This window comes from Pollicipes pollicipes, unplaced genomic scaffold (genome assembly GCF_011947565.3).
Source record: "Pollicipes pollicipes isolate AB1234 unplaced genomic scaffold, Ppol_2.1 Scaffold_5816;HRSCAF=6889_pilon_pilon_pilon, whole genome shotgun sequence".
Lineage (NCBI taxonomy): Eukaryota > Metazoa > Arthropoda > Thecostraca > Pollicipedomorpha > Pollicipedidae > Pollicipes > Pollicipes pollicipes.
The window spans coordinates 1-21,308 of record NW_023596758.1 but is presented as its reverse complement, the minus strand read 5'-3'; the positions used below and the strand labels follow the sequence as shown (position 1 = coordinate 21,308).

General features: G+C 51.7%; 1 protein-coding gene across 2 annotated transcripts; it reads right to left on the bottom strand.

The window, feature by feature from the left end:
- Positions 1-972: 972 nt before the first annotated feature.
- On the bottom strand, positions 973-16,770 carry LOC119104093 (sodium/glucose cotransporter 4-like). Of its 2 annotated transcripts, none has more exons than XM_037227770.1 (14): positions 16,704-16,770; positions 16,114-16,218; positions 15,138-15,302; positions 14,592-14,790; positions 14,260-14,395; positions 13,454-13,544; positions 12,838-13,081; positions 11,436-11,586; positions 9,449-9,617; positions 7,523-7,613; positions 4,715-4,857; positions 4,070-4,166; positions 2,624-2,813; positions 973-1,784 (listed from the first exon to the last, which is right to left on the bottom strand). In XM_037227770.1, exons 1-14 carry the CDS (start codon positions 16,716-16,718, stop codon positions 1,718-1,720), a joined length of 1,863 nt encoding a protein of 620 aa, XP_037083665.1. In that variant the 5' UTR covers positions 16,719-16,770; the 3' UTR covers positions 973-1,717. The 2 variants fall into 2 exon arrangements, with proteins under 2 accessions (XP_037083665.1, XP_037083666.1); XM_037227771.1 differs by having other exon boundaries at positions 2,624-2,798.
- Positions 16,771-21,308: the final 4,538 nt, after the last annotated feature.

The window sequence follows — 21,308 nt, the reverse complement described above, 5'->3', positions numbered from 1 at the left end:
ATGAGCAACACCTTGTTTAGTGACGAACTCGTATCAGTCCTCTGACGTAACGGGCGGCAGAATCATTGCAGTTGACAGACCCTTAAAACTAAATACCTAGCTTCTTAACAATCTTCCTGTGCATGGCACTCGACAGGTTTTCCCACAATGACGTAGCACATTCAGATATTTAATCCAAGAGTTAGTACTTAATAAATCAATATTTTTTTGCCGCGCTTGATAAACGTCATCATGTCTTGCTTCGTGCATAATGCGTCAATCCGGGCAATGAAATGGCTGTGCACGGATAAAAAAGGATCACTCAAATGGAACCATGGCACCGAATGGCAATCCGTCGAGACCACGGGTTTTACTAGTGCAGCGAGTGTTCGGTGGAAAATAGCGGCACTCATTCCAACGGAAAGCATTGCATTAGAAAGCATATAAGCTATACGTGTTGCTCGGTCAGTACTAAATGCAAAGCTTAGAGATACGAATGCATTTAATCGGAGCACCAACGGGTGTGGGTACCGAGTAAACAGCTCTGAGATACTCGCTGTTATGCGGGCCATCCTGTTCACCATGCCAATCTCGATTATTTCTCACATTGACATGCATTTGCGATTGGAAAGTCATTTCCGATCGAGGTCTGGAAAAAGGCATGTCTTTTCCCAAGTATTGATTCAGGTGGCTCAACTCGAAATTGTTTGGCCTGCCGCTCGTTTTGACAAAAATAAGGGAACACAGAGCCCGAAAATTTACGGATCATAAGGACTATTTGTGCTCGCTAGAATTCCCAAATTGTACATCTACACAAAATAAGCAAGGTGTAAGGATAAAAATACTGATAGCATATACACAGTGTACAAGAAAGAGAGCACCAAGTAGTGCACATGCATACCAGCTGCGTGGCTTTGGCCATGCACCTGGTGTGTACTCAAGTTCCTATAGGAACTTGAGTCCCACCGCTAAATATTTTCAGACGTCCTCATTTTTGTTTATTTCTCAGGAATTATCCATGTATAATCACTTGTGCTTATCACTAATATAGTCCGCTCCAAAACATTTTAAGAAGTGCGCACATATGGTTACTAGCTGTATGCCTTTGTTGCAGCCGATCAGTTACAGTAAAACAAGCATTATTGCTCCCCATTTTACCGCAACCTTTTTTTGAAGATAGTGAAACATTTGGTGCCTATTTGCTCGTCTACTTTACTTTATCCTGAACAACATACTAGTTCATACACCCACGAAATCGTGCATTATGTATGCCTATGTATTACGCATGCACGTCCGCTGCTTTCCTATATCACTGCAAAGTACGCACTCCAACGCAGCCTTGCCTGGCATGATTTCAACACATGGCCTCGTAATGAATTAAACAATATTCCAAATGTCAAAATTTCAAAGTTCGAAATCGCAGAATTCAGCGGATGTGGCATGAAGCATGCAATCACCGACGCTAGTGTCAAGCAACCAGCCGCACAAATCGATCAGCCTCTTGTGCCAGTAAGCCTACACGTGCCAGACACTGGAAAAGCTATCAGTCCCGCGCGGTGATCAGAAGGGACGACGCTTGCTCCACAGCAGCATACGATGAGCCCATCCTTCTTCCCAGCGTCATCCTATAATGCTGTCTTGCTTCCCAGCGTCATCCGACGAGGCTGTCTTGTTCCCAAGCGTCATCCGATGAGGTCGTCTTGTTCCGCAACGTCATCGGATTATGCTCCATCTTGCTTCATCGGTAGTAGACATACATTCCCAGGGAGATGGCCATCGTAAAAAGGGCCAAGACGTTGACAACTCTGAAAAGCGGACAGATCACAGACCTGGTCAGGTATGCCTGCGCAAATCTCCCATCCCTGGGTGATTTCACGTCCGAGCCTTGACCCTGAGGCGGTCACAATACGCATTCTCATTGTTTGTTTGATGTGTATTTGTGCGAGCACAGCTCTCTCAGGACAACACGCCAGACAGTACAAAAAGCTAAAACGTAAAAGACAAAAACTGCTTGCATGCACCAGACGAATGTTTGTATTACGAATGAAAAAAGCGACCATTGGACCGAAAGCTGCCACGAAACATCTTTTTCCGCACCCCATCACCCTTCCTTTAGCATCATCAATATGCAGTGCAGATATATTGCTGCCATTGTCCGACGTTGTTCTGAAACCACAACAGTAGCATGCCCCTGTGTCTTAGCTTGTGGTTGGGCCTGTTTTTATCTAGTAATTATCTGGGCAGGGACACCGCTTCTCTGTTGTTTTTTGCATCGTCTGGGACAGAGACGACGTCAGGCATTTGAACGTCACCAGCTTCAGGCAAAATTTTCTCCAGCAATCATGGAACCCATCATTATATGCCGTGTATTGGAGGGCGACCAAACCCGTCCTGATCCTTCAGTCCATAACTGACGCCAGCGTTATCATCGACCCGCTCGTTCGGCAACTGATGGCGGTGCTTCTCACACCTGACGGCGGCACGACTCACACCTAACAGCGGCGCGACTCACACCTGACGGTGGCGTGACTCACACCTGACGACGGCGCAAATCACACCTGAAGACGGCGCGACTCACTCCTGACGGCGGCGCGACTCACACCTGACGGTGGCGTGACTCAGACCTCACGGTAGCGTGACTCACACTCTCTGTTTGGGGTCCTCGTGCAGCGAGTCGGCGTCGGCCTTGGCGCGCTCCAAGTCGGTCATGAGACGGCGCGGGTCGGACGCATCCGCCGGCGCGCCGGCGCGCTCCTCCACCCCGCAGATCAGGTTGAACAGCTTGCGGCCCAGAGATGGCGGGCCGCTTGGCGCCGGCTCTGAGGGGCACACGGCTGTAGACGGTCAGAGGGATGTGCACACCCATTGCTGAGCAAGTGCTAAGCATGAGGTTGTTAGTGTTTATGTAAGGTCAGTAACTTCGTTTGAAGGTCATGGTGGCCAAAATTATAAAAGAATGCTAGGAGATTTGCATTGGAAAGGGCGTCAAATATTACTCTTAGCAGTATGTTGCGAAAAAAATGTTGATGGGGCATTTCAGGTTAGTGGCCTATTCTGGCCTTAAATAAGTTCATAGAAGATGTATAATACGGTTCCTGTCATCAATAAATCATAAATGAGCACCATGAACTACTCAATATAACAGGCTCTAGAATGACAGAACATGTTGGTTTTGATCTTTGTCTGACTTTATACAGAATCCTAGGTCCATGGAATTTATTCACTCAATTTTTGTGTTGTCTACGAATCTATCTCGGACGTGTTTGGCTTCGTCTAACGCTTCGTTGTTGAATCAGATTGAACGATTTCCCAGAAACTGTCCTCGCCGAATCCATGGCCTAACTTTGACCTGCCGTAGGTGAGTGTTCTTACAAGATGTATCTAAATTCTTGAGACCAAACGATAGCTATTTAATTATCTTTAGCTATGCAAAATTTGGCGCAGCTACGCCGCGTCGTTTGGAAACCATTCCGGAAAAACCTTCGGGGAGGGGTCGAATTGGCGCCCACCGAGCGCGTGTTAACCCCGCTTTGTATGATATCTTGCATGGACCGGTTGTGGAAGCTCAAGAGCGGACTGTGTAGATAAGAAACATACCCTCTGGGTATATAAAATGTGCACGCCTCGCGACCTGGTCTGAACTTTCCCATTCTTTATTGTTTAAGCCGGTCAAATACAGAAAACGGATTTTTTAGTCATTTCAGACCAGCTTTTTCCTGCTTAGCCTCTCTCTTCCCATTTTGCGAAACTGCGCCCCTGTGGTGGAGGCTCAACGAGCGTGGCGTGCGACGGATTCGCCGAAAGATGCTCACGTATGCTCATTGGAACCGTCTGAGGGGGCGTTGGCCAGGTTGAGTATCAGGGTTCTCCATGAGTAGTGGCCACGTCCGGCCGGGGAGAGGTCTTCACTTACCTGCGGGTGGTTGAGTCTTCGCCTCCTTGAAAACGTCGCAGGGGAGCGGTGTTCACCTTCCTGTGCGTGGTGGAGCATTGGCCTCCTCAAGTCCGTCGCAGGGGAGTGGTGTTCACCTACCTGTGGGTGGTGAAGTCTTGGCCTCGAGAACGTCGCAGGGGGGCGGTGTTCACCTACCTGTGGGTGGTGGAGTCTTCGCCTCCTCGGTTACGTCGCAGGGGAGAGGCGCACGTGGCTCCGTGCTGTGCCGGGACCAGAACGTCAGCCGGTGCAGCTGCCGGGCGGAACGGCCGGACCTGGTGTCATTCAAGCCCCTCTTACTGCCACGTGCGACGGCGCCATGCGGAGTGAGCGCTCTGGGAGTAGACTAACGAAACAGGCAGTACCTTGTAGCATATGTGTTTGGGTGAACATCTGTTTAGATCACTAATTATTTATTGCGTCCGTCTGGAGTAGAAAAAGGAGCATCTTCACGAAATAATTGCGCTTAGTTACTGCGTTAACACACCCTTATCTACCGATAGTTGAGCTTCCAACCGCCACCGTGCGGTAGGCTCTGACGAACTGGTGCCCCGGCCGTGGGTGCTGCTAAAGCGGCGGATGCGATACAACGCTGGATGCGTCAGCTTCAGACATGGAGCTCTCGCCACTCAGAGCTCATCGAATATCCGCAACCCCATGCACTGCGTACCTTAACAGGCTTAGTATGGAACTACAGATCTCGACACGTGGGGGAATCCCTGTAGTTATTGTCATGGCATCGCATAAGTAATGCTTCGGCGAGAGTGAGATAGGACATTAGGATGCCAAAGGCGGACTCACACATTCTTTTGGAATGGGCTCTGTGCACAAAGAAATGATGATAACTGCGATCAGCACTATCAGGAATAAAATGCAGCCGAAGTGGAGGAAATGAATGTCGAATACAGCTCTCTTCACCCACTCGGGTCTTAGATCTTCAAGGCCTGAAATGAGACCAAGAATTAGCCAAGCATGACCGGAAACGCCACTGATATTTGTCAACAAATACAACTTTAACACTAAAAACCTGAACAGGAGGAAAACAGGGCCTTGGCTGAGGACATCGCGGTGTACAACTACGTCGGGAACAGTTGAAAGCATGCATTACAAGTTTACTGCGTGCTACACTATCAAAATGCATTGTTTTAACGATCTCACACAAGGCAGGCCTGTACGACTGTATGTGCGACCTCAGGCCTCAGCACTGTAATGCTCCATCCTCTGTCTTCGATGGTTAAGACACAAACTTCAATGGATTTGATTGCATGCCATTCGGGATCAATCATGTAGTACTTGGCATATAAGATGACCAAAAAATTTACTCGGGGTAAATTATGGATGACAGTGAAAACGATTTACATTGCCCATTTGTGATGAGACATCAAACCAATACTTCATACGGACAATGTCTACTGAACAAGTCATCAAACAGGAGTGTAGTTTCCTATTCAATTGACGGGTTCCAGCCCCTCTCCCGCCGCAAACATACGCAGTTGAGCTCAAGTCCCAACTTTGAGAGGACAGTGGGTCAAATCCGGGTAGAAGCCCATTTGCTGGCGTATTTTGTGTGCTGCTATATTTCACTGTTTAATACTCTAACATATTTTGCGAAACCCCGCCCTTGTCATAATATGCGCAAATACAACGTTCACACAATTAAGAAATCCGGAAAAATGATTGAGCATTGCCCTTATCTGACTCCATTCCAACTCGATCTTTACCTGACCTGAACAGGACCTGAGAGACAGCATGGTATGGTCTTGTGCGTAGAACAAAAGGCTCTTTCGCTAAGAGCTGGTTTTAAAGGGAAAGTTTGTTTAAGGAGCTTGCTTTTAAGAAACCATTTTAGGTAAAAATGGCCAGATGTATCAACTGACGCTTACACCTAAACGATTCGTCAATAAGACTGTGATGGCATGGGCATCTACAAGGGCTCCAGACGATCAAGGTGACGGTCTGTTGGCGAAATACCCCAGCCGGTGTCGCATCACCAACCGCATTCTACATCCCGACCACAATCTGCCCACCCCGCCAGTCGTCTGCACGCGCGACCTCAATAACGGCCTGTTAGATATGCGGGCAGTCTTCCGGCATGTTAACGGGCGTGTTGCTGCAAGTGCGCCCGTACGTGGCTGCAAGTGCGCCCGCACGTGGTCGCAAGCGCGTCCGCACGTGGCCGGCTTCCTGCGGCCGACCCGACCGACACAGTTAGACACAGCGATGGCTGCGGCTGAATCTGGCCGAGCGGCTCCGCTGGGTGACCCCGGGATCGACCCCGAGTCGTACAGCAAGTGCGGGGGGAGGGGACGGATGTGCTCTTGTGGTCGCGGGGTTCAGGTAACCACATGCCACCGTTCTGTGTCGATCGACATTCGTGACCTGATCAGAAGATGGTGACGGCCACGTGACGCCGGAAGCCTGCGTGATACGGCCGCGTCCGCCCGGTCAGTCTCGCGCCAGCACTGGTGCACGGTTCGTGGCCGCTTCCAAGGCCCCACGGGGGGGGGGGGAGGGCAGGGGGAGCGTTCTACACCAGCGCGCCCCAGCACATCCGGCGGGGCAGCAGTGAACGGGCGAGCTCCGGCGCGGCTTAGGCTGCTACAGCTGTGACCAGTTCGGTCACCTTCGCAGCGGCCGGGGGACCGAATGGTCTAAATAAGTGTAATTCTGTTGCTATTTTACAAGGAGCGTTTTCCGGAATGAGAACTCCGGTGTTATCCACCAGACAATTGAGATGTACATGCTCGCAGGTGCTTAGCCAGAATTTGCTTTGCGGGAGGGAGGAAGCGATGTCAAATCTCTCTTCGTTCAGGGTGCGGCGGCATAGGCCCCATGGCTCCTACCCTATCATTTTGGGTACGCCTCTGTGTGCTCGAATGTTGACTCTGGCACCTATTCTCATTATTCTGAGTCACTGAATGCGCAGAGAGGGGCGGTGTTGTTATGAATTCATTATTTCCACCGACCCGGGCTCCATATCCCATAATCCAAAAGCGGCAGACCAACTAACAACAGCGAGTGGCATGTCTGGGAACCATTCATGCTGAGGACGAAATAAACTTGGCATTTTTTTACCAAGCGCACGATATCCCGTTTTCCTTACGCATTGTCTCATTCTAAATTCAGTTTTACCCTGCGAGTAAAGTCAAGAGAGTCAAGAGAGTCAAAGTCTGTCAAAGAGAAGAGTAAGTAAGAGTAAAGTAGAATAGAAAAGGTAATGATTAAAGCTGACGAAATGTTGAGCCGTTTCTAGATGATCATATTATACAGGTCGCAAATGTTTTTTTTTGTAAGCTTTAATACGCGAACAACAAAATGGTCCGTTTTTTGCGTAAACCAAACGGCAAACATTCCTTTGATCCTTGGACAAAAAGACAGGTTTCCACGACCTTCATATTTGTGTCACAGGCCGACAAACCTTAGGATGCCCTTATTGCCTCTCCCCCCAGTGAGTATCTAAATCACGGCATCCCGCGTTAGCAACCAGGATCCGCATTTTGTGACAGGCTGCCATGGAGCGAGCTGGTCTGGTTCGCTGTGAGTTGTTTCCAGGTTTGTCGGTCCAAAGACGATGTCCAAGGCATGACACACCCACCAGCGCATGATTACCTGAGCCACACGGCGGTACCGTGTAGGAGAATTCGATTCCAAATCGCACCATACCGAGGACCAGGCCCAGCATGATGCCCCAAAAGGCGCCCTGCCAGATAAAGACACAACAGTCGGATACACGGCCAACAGTCTGACGCAGTGTTGGAAGAGAGGCCTATTGCTATATAGATACAGCTATTACCATAAAGGTACGTCTACTAAACCTCGCCTTTGATTCGCCGTTTTTCAGAACGCAAACTGATAGGAGGTAGGGGGGGGGGGTCCATGCGGCCCCTAGCGTTTCCAAACTTATGACGATAGAGCTTAGCAGAAGCAACTCACCAAGCCTTTTGATGCGCTCATTAACAAACATCTTAAAGGCACTGCAAAGTCTGTGCAGTGCAAAAAGGATCTCAGCGGAATTGTTACAACACATCTAAATTTTTCTTAACACAGCCACTTGCAATGTGTGCCAAAGTTGAATGCAGTTAAGATATGAACAAAGCTTGTTATACTATTATCTTGTCTCAGCATACGACCACATAGAAAAACATTACGTATTAGTGAGCTTGCAGTGCAGCATGACAGTCTATATCATTACATAACTGCGGGGCCTACAGGTACTTCATTTACGAACGAACTATACAAACCTGTTCGAACAAACTATACAAACGAACCACGAACTTACGAGAACGAACGAACAACGAACGAGCGTGAGTATGCAGCATATACTTTTGGGGACCAAGTATGGATAGGCGCAGACACGAAGAGAGACTGCATCCCCATGGAAGGTGCTATGCAACCCTTTGGATGGTTCATGTCCTTCCCTACCCCTCCCTCACTGCTGTTGCTCTTTGTTCGCATTATTTTCAGAACACCAAATGTGCGCTGACAACATAAAGAAACAAAAAGTACATGTCTGGGGACATATAACCTTCGTCCCCTCTCTCATGAGGCAGCATTTAGGGACACAGCCGTTTAGAGGCATTACATAAGAGCATTATTAAATAGGACTATCCACAAAACCAAATGGTACTAAAATACCACCTAATGAAAAACCCAAACATATCTGCCGCCAATTACGGATTTTTCAGCGTCAACCCTCGTGAGTCCATCGCTTTAATATGTTGTGGATGTCATTCGTCAATTGGCTGTGAGCTGCAGGGAATGGTCTTAAAAATGTCTAACTCGGTTCAAGACCCCATTCAAATGTAGGGATGATGAAAGAAAGTTGAAAGTTGAAAGAAAGTTGATGCAGCTTGCTTCTTCCACTCTTGAACACGAATAGCTAATCGAATTTTTTGCGCACCAGATCGACATACATTCAGTGCTGATATCACTGAGAGAAGGAGTCCCACCAAAGATCTTCGGCATACAACAATGAGTGATACACTGACATCAGCGCTCAGAGCACCCCTCGCCGCACCAGCGATACACGACGTCAGCGCTCAGAGCACCCCTCGCCACACCAGCGATACATTGACGTCAGCGCTCAGAGCACCCCTCGCCGCACCAACGATACACTGACGTCAGCGCTCAGAGCACCCTCGCCACACCAGCGATACACTGACGTCAGCGCTCAGAGCACCCCTCGCCACACCAGCGATACACTGACGTCAGCGCTCAGAGCACCCCTCGCCACACCAGCGATACATGACGTCAGCGCTCAGAGCACCCCTCGCCGCACCAACGATACACTGACGTCAGCGCTCAGAGCACCCCTCGCCGCACCAACACGATACACTGACGTCAGCGCTCAGAGCACCCCTCGCCACACCAGCGATACACTGACGTCAGCGCTCAGAGCACCCCTCGCCGCACCAGCGATACACTGACGTCAGCGCTCAGAGCACCCCTCGCCACACCAGCGATACACTGACGTCAGCGCTCAGAGCACCCCTCGCCGCACCAGCGTTGACGTGTGTGATCACCGCCCACGCTCACCTGCTCGTTGGCGCGTGGCCAGAACACAGCGAGGACGTAGATGGCGCAGATGGGCGGGGCCAGGTAGGAGGTGATGCTCTGGATGTAGACGAACAGCTGGCTGGAAGCCGATGAGTTGATGATCGGGATCCACACGATCGACACGCCCACCATGAAGAGCACGAACACCCTGCAGGGGAGGGGAGCGAAGCGGCCGGGGTCAGCACGGCGACGAGTACCCTGGGTGCCTTTGCGCTCTGAGATGTGACGCGATGCACCCGGACCAGCTCTAGATCCCCCTCATTGCGTGTATTCCAGCAGTCCATTAGGGGGAACACCCACGCACGCCCCCCCCCCCCCCCCCCCAGCGGCGGTTCTGCCGCGCCAGCTCAGCTTGCCTTGATCTGATGCTCCGCGCCGCCGTAATCCCCTCCCAAATGTTCGAATTATGTGGGCCGCCATGACGTCATCGTCAAGGTTTGACGCCCTGCGCCGCCAGGCAATGCCCACTACCTGGAAGGTTCCTGCGTGATTGCGACTCCGCGGCTTCACTGGTTCAAAGCCAAACTTCCCACAAGCGCCGCGAGATCCGCAATATTATGCCCCGCCGGATGAGAGCCATTTTTACCTGCTCGTCAGGCGAAGGGGTAGCCCCCCCCCCCCCATTTTGTCCGTGACTGAGCTGGAGTGACTTATAAAAGGGAATGGTGGAGATTACTGTGTCTAAGAAGTCCAACGTACTACGATTTCACGATTTTAGCCAACCAGGAATATTTCAGCTGAGGCTAGTCTTCATGATTGGGACTAACAAGGGAAAATCGTCGCAATATGGAACTAAGAATAACAAGTTTCGGGTCAAAAAGACTCAAAAGCAAACGTGAACACACCTTTGTCAACGTATATGCCATTTTGTTACAAGGACTGGTTAATTACAAGGCTTTGCTTCTAGACCCCGAAAGCTCCTCTATGTACCTGCCTTGGTGACTCGCAATACACTTCGCACTTGTTTAGAAATCCCCATTTGCAGCCCTGGAACCACCTGTAGCACGCTACGTAGGCTTGATTGCAATAACCATATCCGCATTGTATTCACCAAAAGTATCATTTTGTCTAGTAAGGGCAAGACGGTGCGTACAATCCAGAGAAGATAGCGTCTGGGCAAGATTGACAAATTTCAGTTGAAGTTGCTCCCGATACGGCGTTCTGGAACCCTGTCTGCGAACCCCACGCGCTTGAAATTCTGACACAAGGAAAAATGCATCCGAAAGTTGGAAAATTCCGGACTGTTTGAGACTAGCCATCCGAAGACCCCATGAGAGGGGGGGGGGGGCTGAAATTTACCTCTGCCCTGAAAGGGAATGAATAAAAGGGCGGCATTCATGGAGTGACGTGTCCAGGACGCATGTTGGGAAGATTACGTGAAGAGGTGTTTACGGAGGGAAAGGGACAGAAACTGTGTACAAACTTTTTCAACGACTCTTCCAAGAAGACGGGATAGAGATGGGCCAAAATTTGTTCAGGCCCGAAAGGCCTCCAGAGCAGCGGATGGGTGTGATACAGACTGTTTTGCAAGACGCGGGAAATAAAAAGTGGACGGGCTGGCTCAGATTACGAAACTGAAGCGACTGCGTACATAGGTGCGCTGACACCTCCAGCCGGACAGCTCAAACTACAGACGCAATCGCACCTGCACACATGCCTTCCCCTCCCTTCAAGCACGTGTGACCACCTGAAATGACGCGCCAGAGTCATGTCATTAAGTCCCGACAAGGCTGCCGCCTTCAGGACACGCTTCCGTCTTGTCGGGGACGCGTGCAGGTCTGCGTGACAGTCCAGCCTGCGCTTGCCAGCCATAACTGCATTGGAAGTCCCCGACTTCGCCTCGCTCACCGCCCTGGATCTATTCACTTTTTGCTATGATCGTTGCGTAACCGCTTTCGTTGTTCTTTTTCAGCTTCCCGCTACAATGCTGACAAGCTGCCTGAAGGGCGGCAGGGTGCGCACTGACCTGCCGGCGATGACCTGCTCCAGCTCTGATGCGCCGCCCCTGATCCGGGTATATACGTCGATGGTGAAGAGAGTGGAGGCCGAGTTGAAGATGGAGGTGAGGGAGGACATCAGTGCGGCCAGCATCACCGCTAGCATCAGACCTGAGACGCCTGAAGGATTGCATTGCAAGGTCAGCTTAACCATATTGCTGTCAGCGTTAGAACCGACCGAAACGTCACTGTCAACTGCGTCAATTGGAGAGTCGGGCGCTGGGACCGACATTTCAGGAAGTCTGGTGCGTCTGACAGGTCAAGCAAGCTCAAATGCGCAACATGTATACAGGCCTCGTATACTTGGAGGATACACAGATGGAAAGAGCCGGCTGTGCTCCACACATTAGTCCGCAGCTACTGTGTACGGTAAACGAGACTGCAATACAGACTGCCATTAGTTGCTGTGTACGGTAAGTGAGACTGCAATACAGACTGCCACTAGTTTGCAGACGGTCGACCTGGCCGGTCGGCAGGATATTGAAGATTTGTCCTAAGCAGCTCTGTCTGGTGAAATCCCCCCACGTGCAGCAGCTGGGCGGTGGAATGGACCAGCTGGGTCACCACTGACTGCGCGGCTGCGGTCAGTGTTCTCCAAACCAAACTTAGCCCAGCAGCCCCGCAACTGAAGGTCTCAAATGCATGCCGGCTGCCTGCTGGGAAGGGCTTCTTTCGCAGGCAGGGAGCCTATTACGTATGCCTGAGACCTTGGCAGTTGCTTAGATCCGTTGGACCTGGACCACGTCATTGGTAGCCTTCCCGCCATATGACGTTGTGAGGATTCGCGTAGTTTCCAATGCAAAGCTTTGGGAAAGAAACCCGTGCAGTGATCCCACACTTGAAATTGTCAACAACTGAAAAACATAGCATCGTTATATATTGTCTACGCATTGAGTACTTTGTAAGCTTTCCTTTTGTTCATCCGTATTCCCGCAGTGGAACGTGTAGGTGCGTATTTGGGACAGCGGCCATCGGTTACAACGGCCAGCTGCGTATAAATAGCAGATGCACCCCGACATGAACACTCCTTTGCGTGAAGGCTTGTACAAACATTTTACAAGTATTTCCCGTTTAGTCTCGGCTGACTGCACAATCACAAGCGCACTTAAATGAATGTGCGTTTCTTCATTGGGCGTTCCCACGTTGCTCCGCGCGGCCGCCTCGCTGCACGAACCGGTGCCATATCCGGCCTCCCCTTTACCGGGCGGCAGCCGGTACCGTGTCCGGAAGCTCCCCCCGCCCCCCCCCCCCCCCGCCGCCCATCTCTCACCGGGCGGCCGCCGCTGCCGTTTCTGGTCGCCCCCCCCCCCCCTCCCATCTCACTGGACGGCCGCCGGTACCGTGTCCGGCCGCCCCCCCCCCCCCCCTCACCGGGCGGCAGCAGGTTAAGAACCAGCTCGATGTAAGCCAGGTTGGAGCACCCGGACTCGGAGCCGCAGATGCTACGGCACGCCTCCGGGTCCGAGCAGGCCACCGTGTCCGTGTACAGCACGCGCGCCGCCATGCCAGGGAGCACGAGCAGGTAGAGCGGCAGGAACTTGAGCGCGCCGGCCAGCAGCACGCCACCCTTGGCGTGGGTCAGGTTCTTGGCGGCCAGGGTGCGCTGCACGATCACCTGGATAGGAGGGTCGAGGACACGTACAGCGACCACGGCTGTCGGAGATCAACACTTCATGTTCAGCACGACATTGTGCCATGCTTAAGATCCTGGTACCAAGTAGAGCTGACATTATATTACGCGTAGCAATCTTTCTTGAGAGTTAAGCGAAAAAAAAGTTATATAGGTTGTCACATATTACACGCCGCATTTTGTCTATTCATTACTTTTGAAGATGCATCTCGTGCAAGCACGCGTATCACCGGCAGGACTTTCAACCGTCTAAACGTTTGGCGAAGGACGCTCTGTTTGCAGTCTTCTCTGAGGCTTCTCTGCCCCGCCCTTAGACAGCGCCGGCGCGGGTCAGTCACGTGGTGCAGTGGGGCTGACCTGATCTGAACACCAGTACCAGACGGCCGATATCGTGAGGCCGAACGTCATGCCTGTCCAGGGCAGGTCCGAGTCTCCCGGAGCAGCCGATCTGCGCACAGAACAACAACGATTGAAATGAAAGACTACACAAACATGATGTATGAAATCGTGAAATGGATTTGTCGCTGTCACTCGTAAGTTTCAGGATTTGAATGCATTGCTATTGTTCAAAAATAATATAAATGTTTACAAATCTCTACATTACGATTGATTTGTGGGGAATCAACATGCAAACCTAAGCCTAACTTACATATCCAACTTATCAAACAAACTTGTATTTATACCTGATATGACCTTAACCTTAAATTCAGGCGCAAAACAATCAACGTGGAATGTTGTTCGGAAACTCGAGAATGTCGTTTGTTGTCTAAGTGTACTTGAAGCCCTACAGTGCATGATGGGGACTATTAGCCCCCTCTGTCAATTGAAATCTGTGGGCTAGCTCAGACTGTGCAACAGTTAAACTGAACGAGTGTGTGTCATCTCCCTTATGTTTAAAAGCAGCGGATAAATTGTAGAAAAAAAAGGAATAAAAGCGCTGCCCTCAACCTCTCGTGCAGTGCCATACACTACGTACATGCTTCACATAACACGTCGACCTTTGTGCAGTTGGCACGGAAGCTGACTTATAGTCTCCCGCTTCCCTTTCGAATGACATTTCTTCAAACTGCAAGGCAGCAGTCTGAGTCAGCTGCCTCGTGCCTGCCCGGCGATCCACGTCAGGTTCCAGCCAGATTGGCCGCTGAGCCTTGATACGCTAATACCTGAACAGATGCATGGCGTCCTCCCGTGGCGCGGCGCACGACCTGTTGTTGCTGTCGTACACGGTGACGTTCGGACTCGGTTCCTTCAGGAAGTATTGCTCGATCAGCGGACCGTACCCACCAACCGCCACAAACGCTGTGGAAGAGCGGAAAACAGTTACATCGTGCATGTGACATGGCTTCTGCTTTACCACCTCTCGCGGAAAACCAACCATGTCCAGTACATCTCTCGTGGCGCAAACACATGCATGCATGCTATGAGCGAACACGGGCTACATTTAACAGAACACGCGGTGACCGTGTGACCGGGACTGTGATGACCTATGTCTCACAGAGCACGCAGAGGATGAGTGAGCCGGCGATCATCAGCACGGTCTGCACGAAGTCGGTCCAGATGACGGCCGTCAGGCCGCCGAAGATGGTGAACACGGCGGCGATCACCAGCAGCACGATGATGGCCAGGTACAGGCCGAGGTCGCCCTGCCACTGCATCGCCCGCTGGATGAACAGCGCCCCGGCGTACAGGTCCGCCTGAGGTGGGCCAGGAGGGCGTCACAGCTCGGACCTCACCAAGTGGAGGACGCTCCGGTGTCTTAACGTACACGTCCGCCTGTTGGCTGCTGCTCCCGGTCCAGGGCAGGCACGCCCATGAGCTTCTGTCATGATTTATGTTCAGAATAATTTCTCATGCCGAATTTACTCCAGCCCATCTACCAAAAAAAACCGACTGTCATCTAATCCACGCGCAATGCACAATGCACAGCATTCACACAGCGCAGCAACAGATGCCTATGTGCAAGGATGTATGGCAAACAGAGGGATACTAGGATAGAGCCGCGTCCGGAGTTTCGGTTTTTCTGCGGTCAGTTGATACTCACTGATACTTTTGTGAAGATGTAGAGGAGAATGGCGAGCACAGACAGGTACACCCGTATCCGCTGGCCGCCAAAGCGCAGCCGCAGGTACTCGGGCATGGTGTACACGCCCGCGGAGGTGTACACAGGCACGAACACCCAGCCGAGAATGATGAGCACGAACACGGCCTGCGGTGCACACAGGCCTCTCTTCGGGTTACTCTGGGCACGGCGGCCGGCCTCAGCTAACACAATATGCCGACCTGTCGACCAGCCAAGGTGGACGTCCCCAGTGCCGTGAGACACGGTCCCGGCTGGGCATGGTCAGCTGAGCAGCAGTCGGCGTTAGGGCCGACCAGTGTGAGCGACATCCCGTGATGGCCGTGAGGGAGGTCAGTACGGTCACGGCTGGGCATGGTCAGTTGAGAAGCGGTCGGCGTTAGGGCCGACCAGTGTGAGCCACATCCCGTGATGGCCGTCAGTGAGATGGTTGGTCACAGGAAACAGCACTCCGCAGTCCACGGCGAGGAATGGCTAACGGAACGGTCCGCCAACGTAAGGAGCCGTGCGCATCGATACTGTGAAGGCGACTATAAGTCAACGCAGCTCATGACAGGCAGCGTTGGCCTCAGGGAGTGGCGGGGCGGGGATACCTCACCAGACCGCTAGGAGGAGAGACACTAGCTAGACGCATTCGGCTGCGTGACGACCAAAGTGTGGGTCGGTCGCTGTGACGGACCGTCAGTGCGAGGAACGGAAATCGTGGTGGAGGGCCAGTTGTGTGAAGTTCAGGGTGATCAATGACGTGAATCCCAATGACGTGAATGCCAGTCACGTGGCCGCTACAGTAAGGGACACTAATGCGGTCCCGTGTGCGGGACGACCGCTGGTGAGGACTGACGGTGCCGGGGAGGTCAGCGACTTGGGTCGCGTCGACATTCAGTGTGAGGGGCCGGCAGTTGAGCAGGCGTCCGCCGTGAGAGATGGCAATGCTCCTCACGTTCAGTTCGAAGCCGGCCACGGCGATGCCGGACGCGGCGCCGGTGCCGGCCAGTCCGATGAAGTGGCCGCTACCGATGTTGCTGGCGAACAGGGAGGCACCCACCTGCGCATCGTCAGGCATGGATCAATATTAGATGTCAGACATAGTCAAACTGGCCTATTACACATCGGGGGCTGTTAGACACAGGGCAAACGTTGCAGAGCGGTTTTCACGATTCGCCGATGACATGACAGCTCTGAGGCTGCACGCATGAAGTGCCATCTGGAGTGGAGACCATGAATTATTATTGTTGCGCACATGATTCGCGGGCAGTCAGAATCGCATGGCACGTGCAATAACTAAAGGAACTCTCTTAAAATTTGGGCATTCTGTGAGGAAAACGATCTGAAGCCAGTCAGGTAGATATGCATGGTTTTATCATCAACTGGCGTGCAAAATAATTGATGTACTAAGACTCCACCACGACTGTTTGCTCGAGTTACAAACACTTGTATATCGTGTCATATGCCATATATCGATGGGCGTTAACCGATCTATATTGCATTGCACAGCGAGAGTTGACGTGTTGTTGACAGATAAACACCCACCGGGAGCCAGTGCATGCTTCTGGACGCCAGGAAGTAACCGCTGAGGTTGTCCTTCTTGCCGCGCCTTGAGCTCTGCGAAACGTTTCATTGTGACGTCGTTGCACATGCAGAGCGTCCACTGGGCTGTTGGTAACCATCGCATTACACCTCGCCTCAATACAGTTATCCGAGCCGAACCACAGCATGCACCTTGCACTAGGCGTAGTGCAGAATCACTGCATTAGCGTGCCTAATTCCTACGAGACTCATGGTGCCGGTGATAAGTTTTTTGAGCTCGTGGAATATGGGATTGATTGTGGTTGATTGTGCATTCACTTTTGGCCCATGGACGAGCTGAAATGTATGCATCAGCACCGGCTGCTCAGTTTGATTCCATGCGTGTCCTCGTCTCTGCCCATTTATGGATTGTAATGCAGCCACCAGCTTCGGCGCCTTTGCGAGACAAGCCTAGACCACACGCTTCCTGCCACGCTACGCTTCCCTTCCCCACTGTCGCGCATCTGCGGCTATCCCGCCTTCGCGGGTCCGGTGAATCAGGGCGCTATTCCAGTGGCATAAGGCGAGACCGTGCTCTCGGGACATCCCAGCGGACCGAAGGATTTGTTTAAAGGCGGATCACGTCCGTGTCCCACTGCCGTGGGCGCTGGTCGGTGCAGCGTAAATCCCGTGACAGGACGAACACTCTCCAGTGCTGCCATCTCCTGGGTGGGAGTTGGTCGAAGAAAAATCTGACATGTGTCAGATCTGAACCAAATACTTTCCACTAACTATTGAATCCCGAGTCGGACAACCTCTAACCGAAGGCGCCACTGGGGTGGTGTAGCCGGTACAGCACGTGGTTTCCGTCGACGACCAAAGCGGAACAGCGTGTTGGAAACCAGGCTTGTGGTGTTTCCCTTTTCCGTGGCGATTGCTGTGAACAAAGCTACGAACGGAAAGTCTACTCGAAGGGGGTGCTCCACATTTGTATGGGGATTTGAACTGAAATAGTCCTCCTGGAGATCAGCCGGTGCAGTTCACTGCCCTGCCCTTCTTAAAACCTAAAACCTCTGGTTTCTGAACTACACGCCCGCAAAGATGTGCAAAATAGCTCGTGCATACGCGTTCAAAGCTAGTCAGGCATCCATGATGTCAAAATAACGCCATTCAAACCCTGTCATTCCACTGGCAATGCGAACTTCAATGTCAACAAAATGGCATAGTGGATTCGTTCGTACCTGACGATTGTGAGCACGATTCCCAGATATAACGTTTGTTAATTGGCTCTCAATCAATGTTATAAGGTATGCAAGAGTCCAACATTAATTCCGTTTTGCGTTGCAGAATACGAGAAGTTGTACATTCATACTGGTTACTAGGTAAGACTTGTAATCGAATACCTAAATACCTATCCCAACTTTTTGTACTTTCTAGATGCATTTCACATGCCTCGCTTTTTCACCGTAGGTGTTGTGTAATGTTTGCAGCGCATTAAGATGTCAAGATGTCTTTGCAAAATGCTACAAAATGTTGAAGCACTCTTTTTATACAAAAAGATACGTAGACCTGGCGCTATTATCCGCGAAATCAGCGAAGCGTAATGCTATGGCTTTGTTTATCCCTTATGGCGTCAACCACAGTGGTCCTTTTCGAGGCGCGCTTTGGCTTTGGGGATGGGATCACAAGGTCCACAGTGGCGCACTGGTTAAAACTTTGACCAGTGCACTTTTCGGTAACGTGCCCTTGCCGCTCGCTGGGAAAACACAACCGTTCTTATAATTAATTATCACGATGTCAACGAGAAAAACTGTAGTTATGCTGCAAAGCTTTCTCAGAGGAATTCGAAGTGCAAAAATCATTAAAATTAATATCCTTTTTAGGCCTTTGCGGTCCCGCACTGGACTTGCCCATTGCCACTATAAAACGTAACTGGTCCTGAGGTTTCACTAGAGTATGTTTTTGAAACATGCCCATAGTTGGTGTAGCCCCCTCTAAAGGGAGTATGTCACTTTGTTGAACTTTTCATTTATTACTAAATCAGACGCGTCCAATTTGATAGGGAGTACCAGTTTCTTTTTTTAATTCTGAATAGGTTAGAATTTCGATTTCAAGTAGCCGCTCCTGCGGGAGAAATTTAATTGGGCACACTATCAATCATTCTAAAAGTAATATATTTGATTTCCTTCATTTTTTTTCTAAAAAAGCCACCGCAGTGGCTCTTCTCAAAGTGCACCTTGGCTTTCGGAAACGGAGATCACATGGTCTACATTGATGCACTGGTTCAAACTTCAACTAATGCGCTTCTCGTTAACTGGTCCTTGCTGCACGCTATGCCAACCACAAACGTTCAGTTGTACTGACGTCATTCATACCAGTACAGGTGCCATTTTTAAGCCATAGGCGCGTAATGTGCGGGTTAGAATAGCTCAGAAAGGTACCTCTCACCCGTAGCAGCCAACAACGGCCCTCAGCAGATTATGTCGCCCTGGCGGCAGCGGCTGTCGTGACGCCTGCGATTGTCGGGTACTTGGAACGCACTCTGGGGCTACCAAGGGAGGAAAAGGTGCGGTGCTGCCACTAAGTGTTGGCAACGTAATTTGGGCTAACAAATCATTAAAATGTATTTATTTGTGATATCTTGATCATACTGTATTGGCATAACCTAGTGCTTTTATAAAACTTAAGAAGTCTTGAGGTTTTGCTAGAAGATTATTTGGAATATGTCCCAAAGGTAGGACACTCCCTTGAATAAGATTCCGCTCAAGCCCGTGAGCGGGAGGCGGTAACTGTTCCTCCCATCGCCCGCTCGGCGGGGATAGATCAGCGCGATGAGAGATCGGCTTGGTCACGGACGGTGTCGACAGTGACCGGCGCTATATCAGCGCACCGGCAGGTGAGAGATCGGCTTGGTCACGGACGGTGTCGACGGTGACCGGTGCTATATCAGCGCACCGGCAGGTGAGAGATCGGCTTCGTCACGGACGGTGTCGACGGTGACCGGTGCTATATCAGCGCGCCGGCAGGTGAGAGATCGGCTTCGTCACGGACGGTGTCGACAGTGACCGCCGCGATATCAGCGCACCGTCGGGGACTCCCCGCCTCCGCGGCCGGCCCGCTGCGAGTGACTCATAGCCCACGGCTGGTGGGCTATGAGTCACGGATGTAACTCATGACACACCAGCCGGACGCGCTCGGCGGAGACGTCCCGTGCCGCCGCCGGCGCAAGGGATGGGGCTCAAAAATAGAGGTTTTGAGAATTTTGGGGTTCCGGCGGTTGTGATTCACTGCGCGCGGGTTACATTACCCAGCAGTTTGACGTACTTACAGCTTGACGAACAGCAGTTTGACGCACGCGTCTATCTTGCCATTGGACACCATCACACTCGCTGGGCTCGGATTCCGCGTGGGTGAGCATCAGTAAACGTCGTCACGATGGCCAAAGACACCCAGTAGGGGCAACTGGGCTTTGCTTTAACGCCACGGCCGGGGTGAAAAATGCTTCTGATTTACCGGACATGATCACCGACAAAACCGCATACCTTTCCGAGCGGATTGGTGGCAAAATTGCAAAAATCGAAACAGAATTGCAACAGACTAAACTGTACTGGTGCAGGACACACATAGAATGAGCGTGGCCAGTAAGTATAAATTCAGGAGTTGTGCGCAGTAGTAGAAGCCAATGGCTGCATAGCTGCATATTATATGTGGCATACCATATTTCACATCGACAGATATCACGTAAAACACATGCAGATATAACCGTTTTCTTACATTGACCTTTTCGGTGCCTTCAAAGGCCTCATTAAAAATCCTGCATGCGTTGAAGCAAATATTTTCTGCAGACATAAAAGTATTTGCTATTGTCGGTGCAACAACAAAAAAGGGTTAAAACTGGCCGGCATTAGGTCAGTATATTAATATCAGAGACATCATCGCGACCGATTGAGCAAGCAAACAAAAGCATATCTTCGGTTATATACCACAATATTTCCATCCGCTGACGGAAGTCACGCATCGTTGGACAATGCTGGGATGCTCGGGTTCGAGCCTCACAGATCCCTCACAGTGGTCACAGCTCAGTGTGACAAATTATAGGGCACAGCCGAACGGAAAGCCTTCATTGTGGATGCTACCCACGGTCCTGGTGGCCCTGTGGCCATGACCGAACCCAGGTCACAAGGTTACACGGTGGTGAGCGCTCGCTGCCGAACGACCGCCCACGCCGCCACCGCCGCCACCGCCGCCAGCCCGACGATGGCACCCACCGCCGCCAGCACCACCCACGGGCGCACCCCGCCCTCCTCGCCTAGTCCATCGCAGCCCGGCTCGTCGCACAGCGCCGCGAAAAAGTCCTGCTCGCTGAGCGTGGTCGTAGCCACCGTCGTTGTGGTGGGTCTCATCGCCTCCTCCGGCGGCGCGTTGGTGACGCCGTTGCCGGTATTGCCCAGACTGTTGCTGAAATCGTCGTCAGACTGGTCGAGAACGAACGTCGTCGTCAGCCCCGTCCTGTCGGCGGAGGCGTCGAGTCCGCCGCTGTTGCCTCGGCGCGCGCTGAGGCCCCGACGATCCGGGCCGCAGGCGCGTCGATGACCGGGTCACGCGGCGGCGCGGCCGGTAGCGTGGCCA

Coding starts and splice junctions, on each gene's coding strand:
- LOC119104093 (XM_037227770.1), bottom strand. Junction 15,303..16,113: donor TGGCCGGCTTCGAACTGAAC/GTGAGGAGCATT, acceptor TGTGCACCGCAG/GCCGTGTTCGTGCTCATCAT. Junction 14,791..15,137: donor ACATCTTCACAAAAGTATCA/GTGAGTATCAAC, acceptor GGCCCACCTCAG/GCGGACCTGTACGCCGGGGC.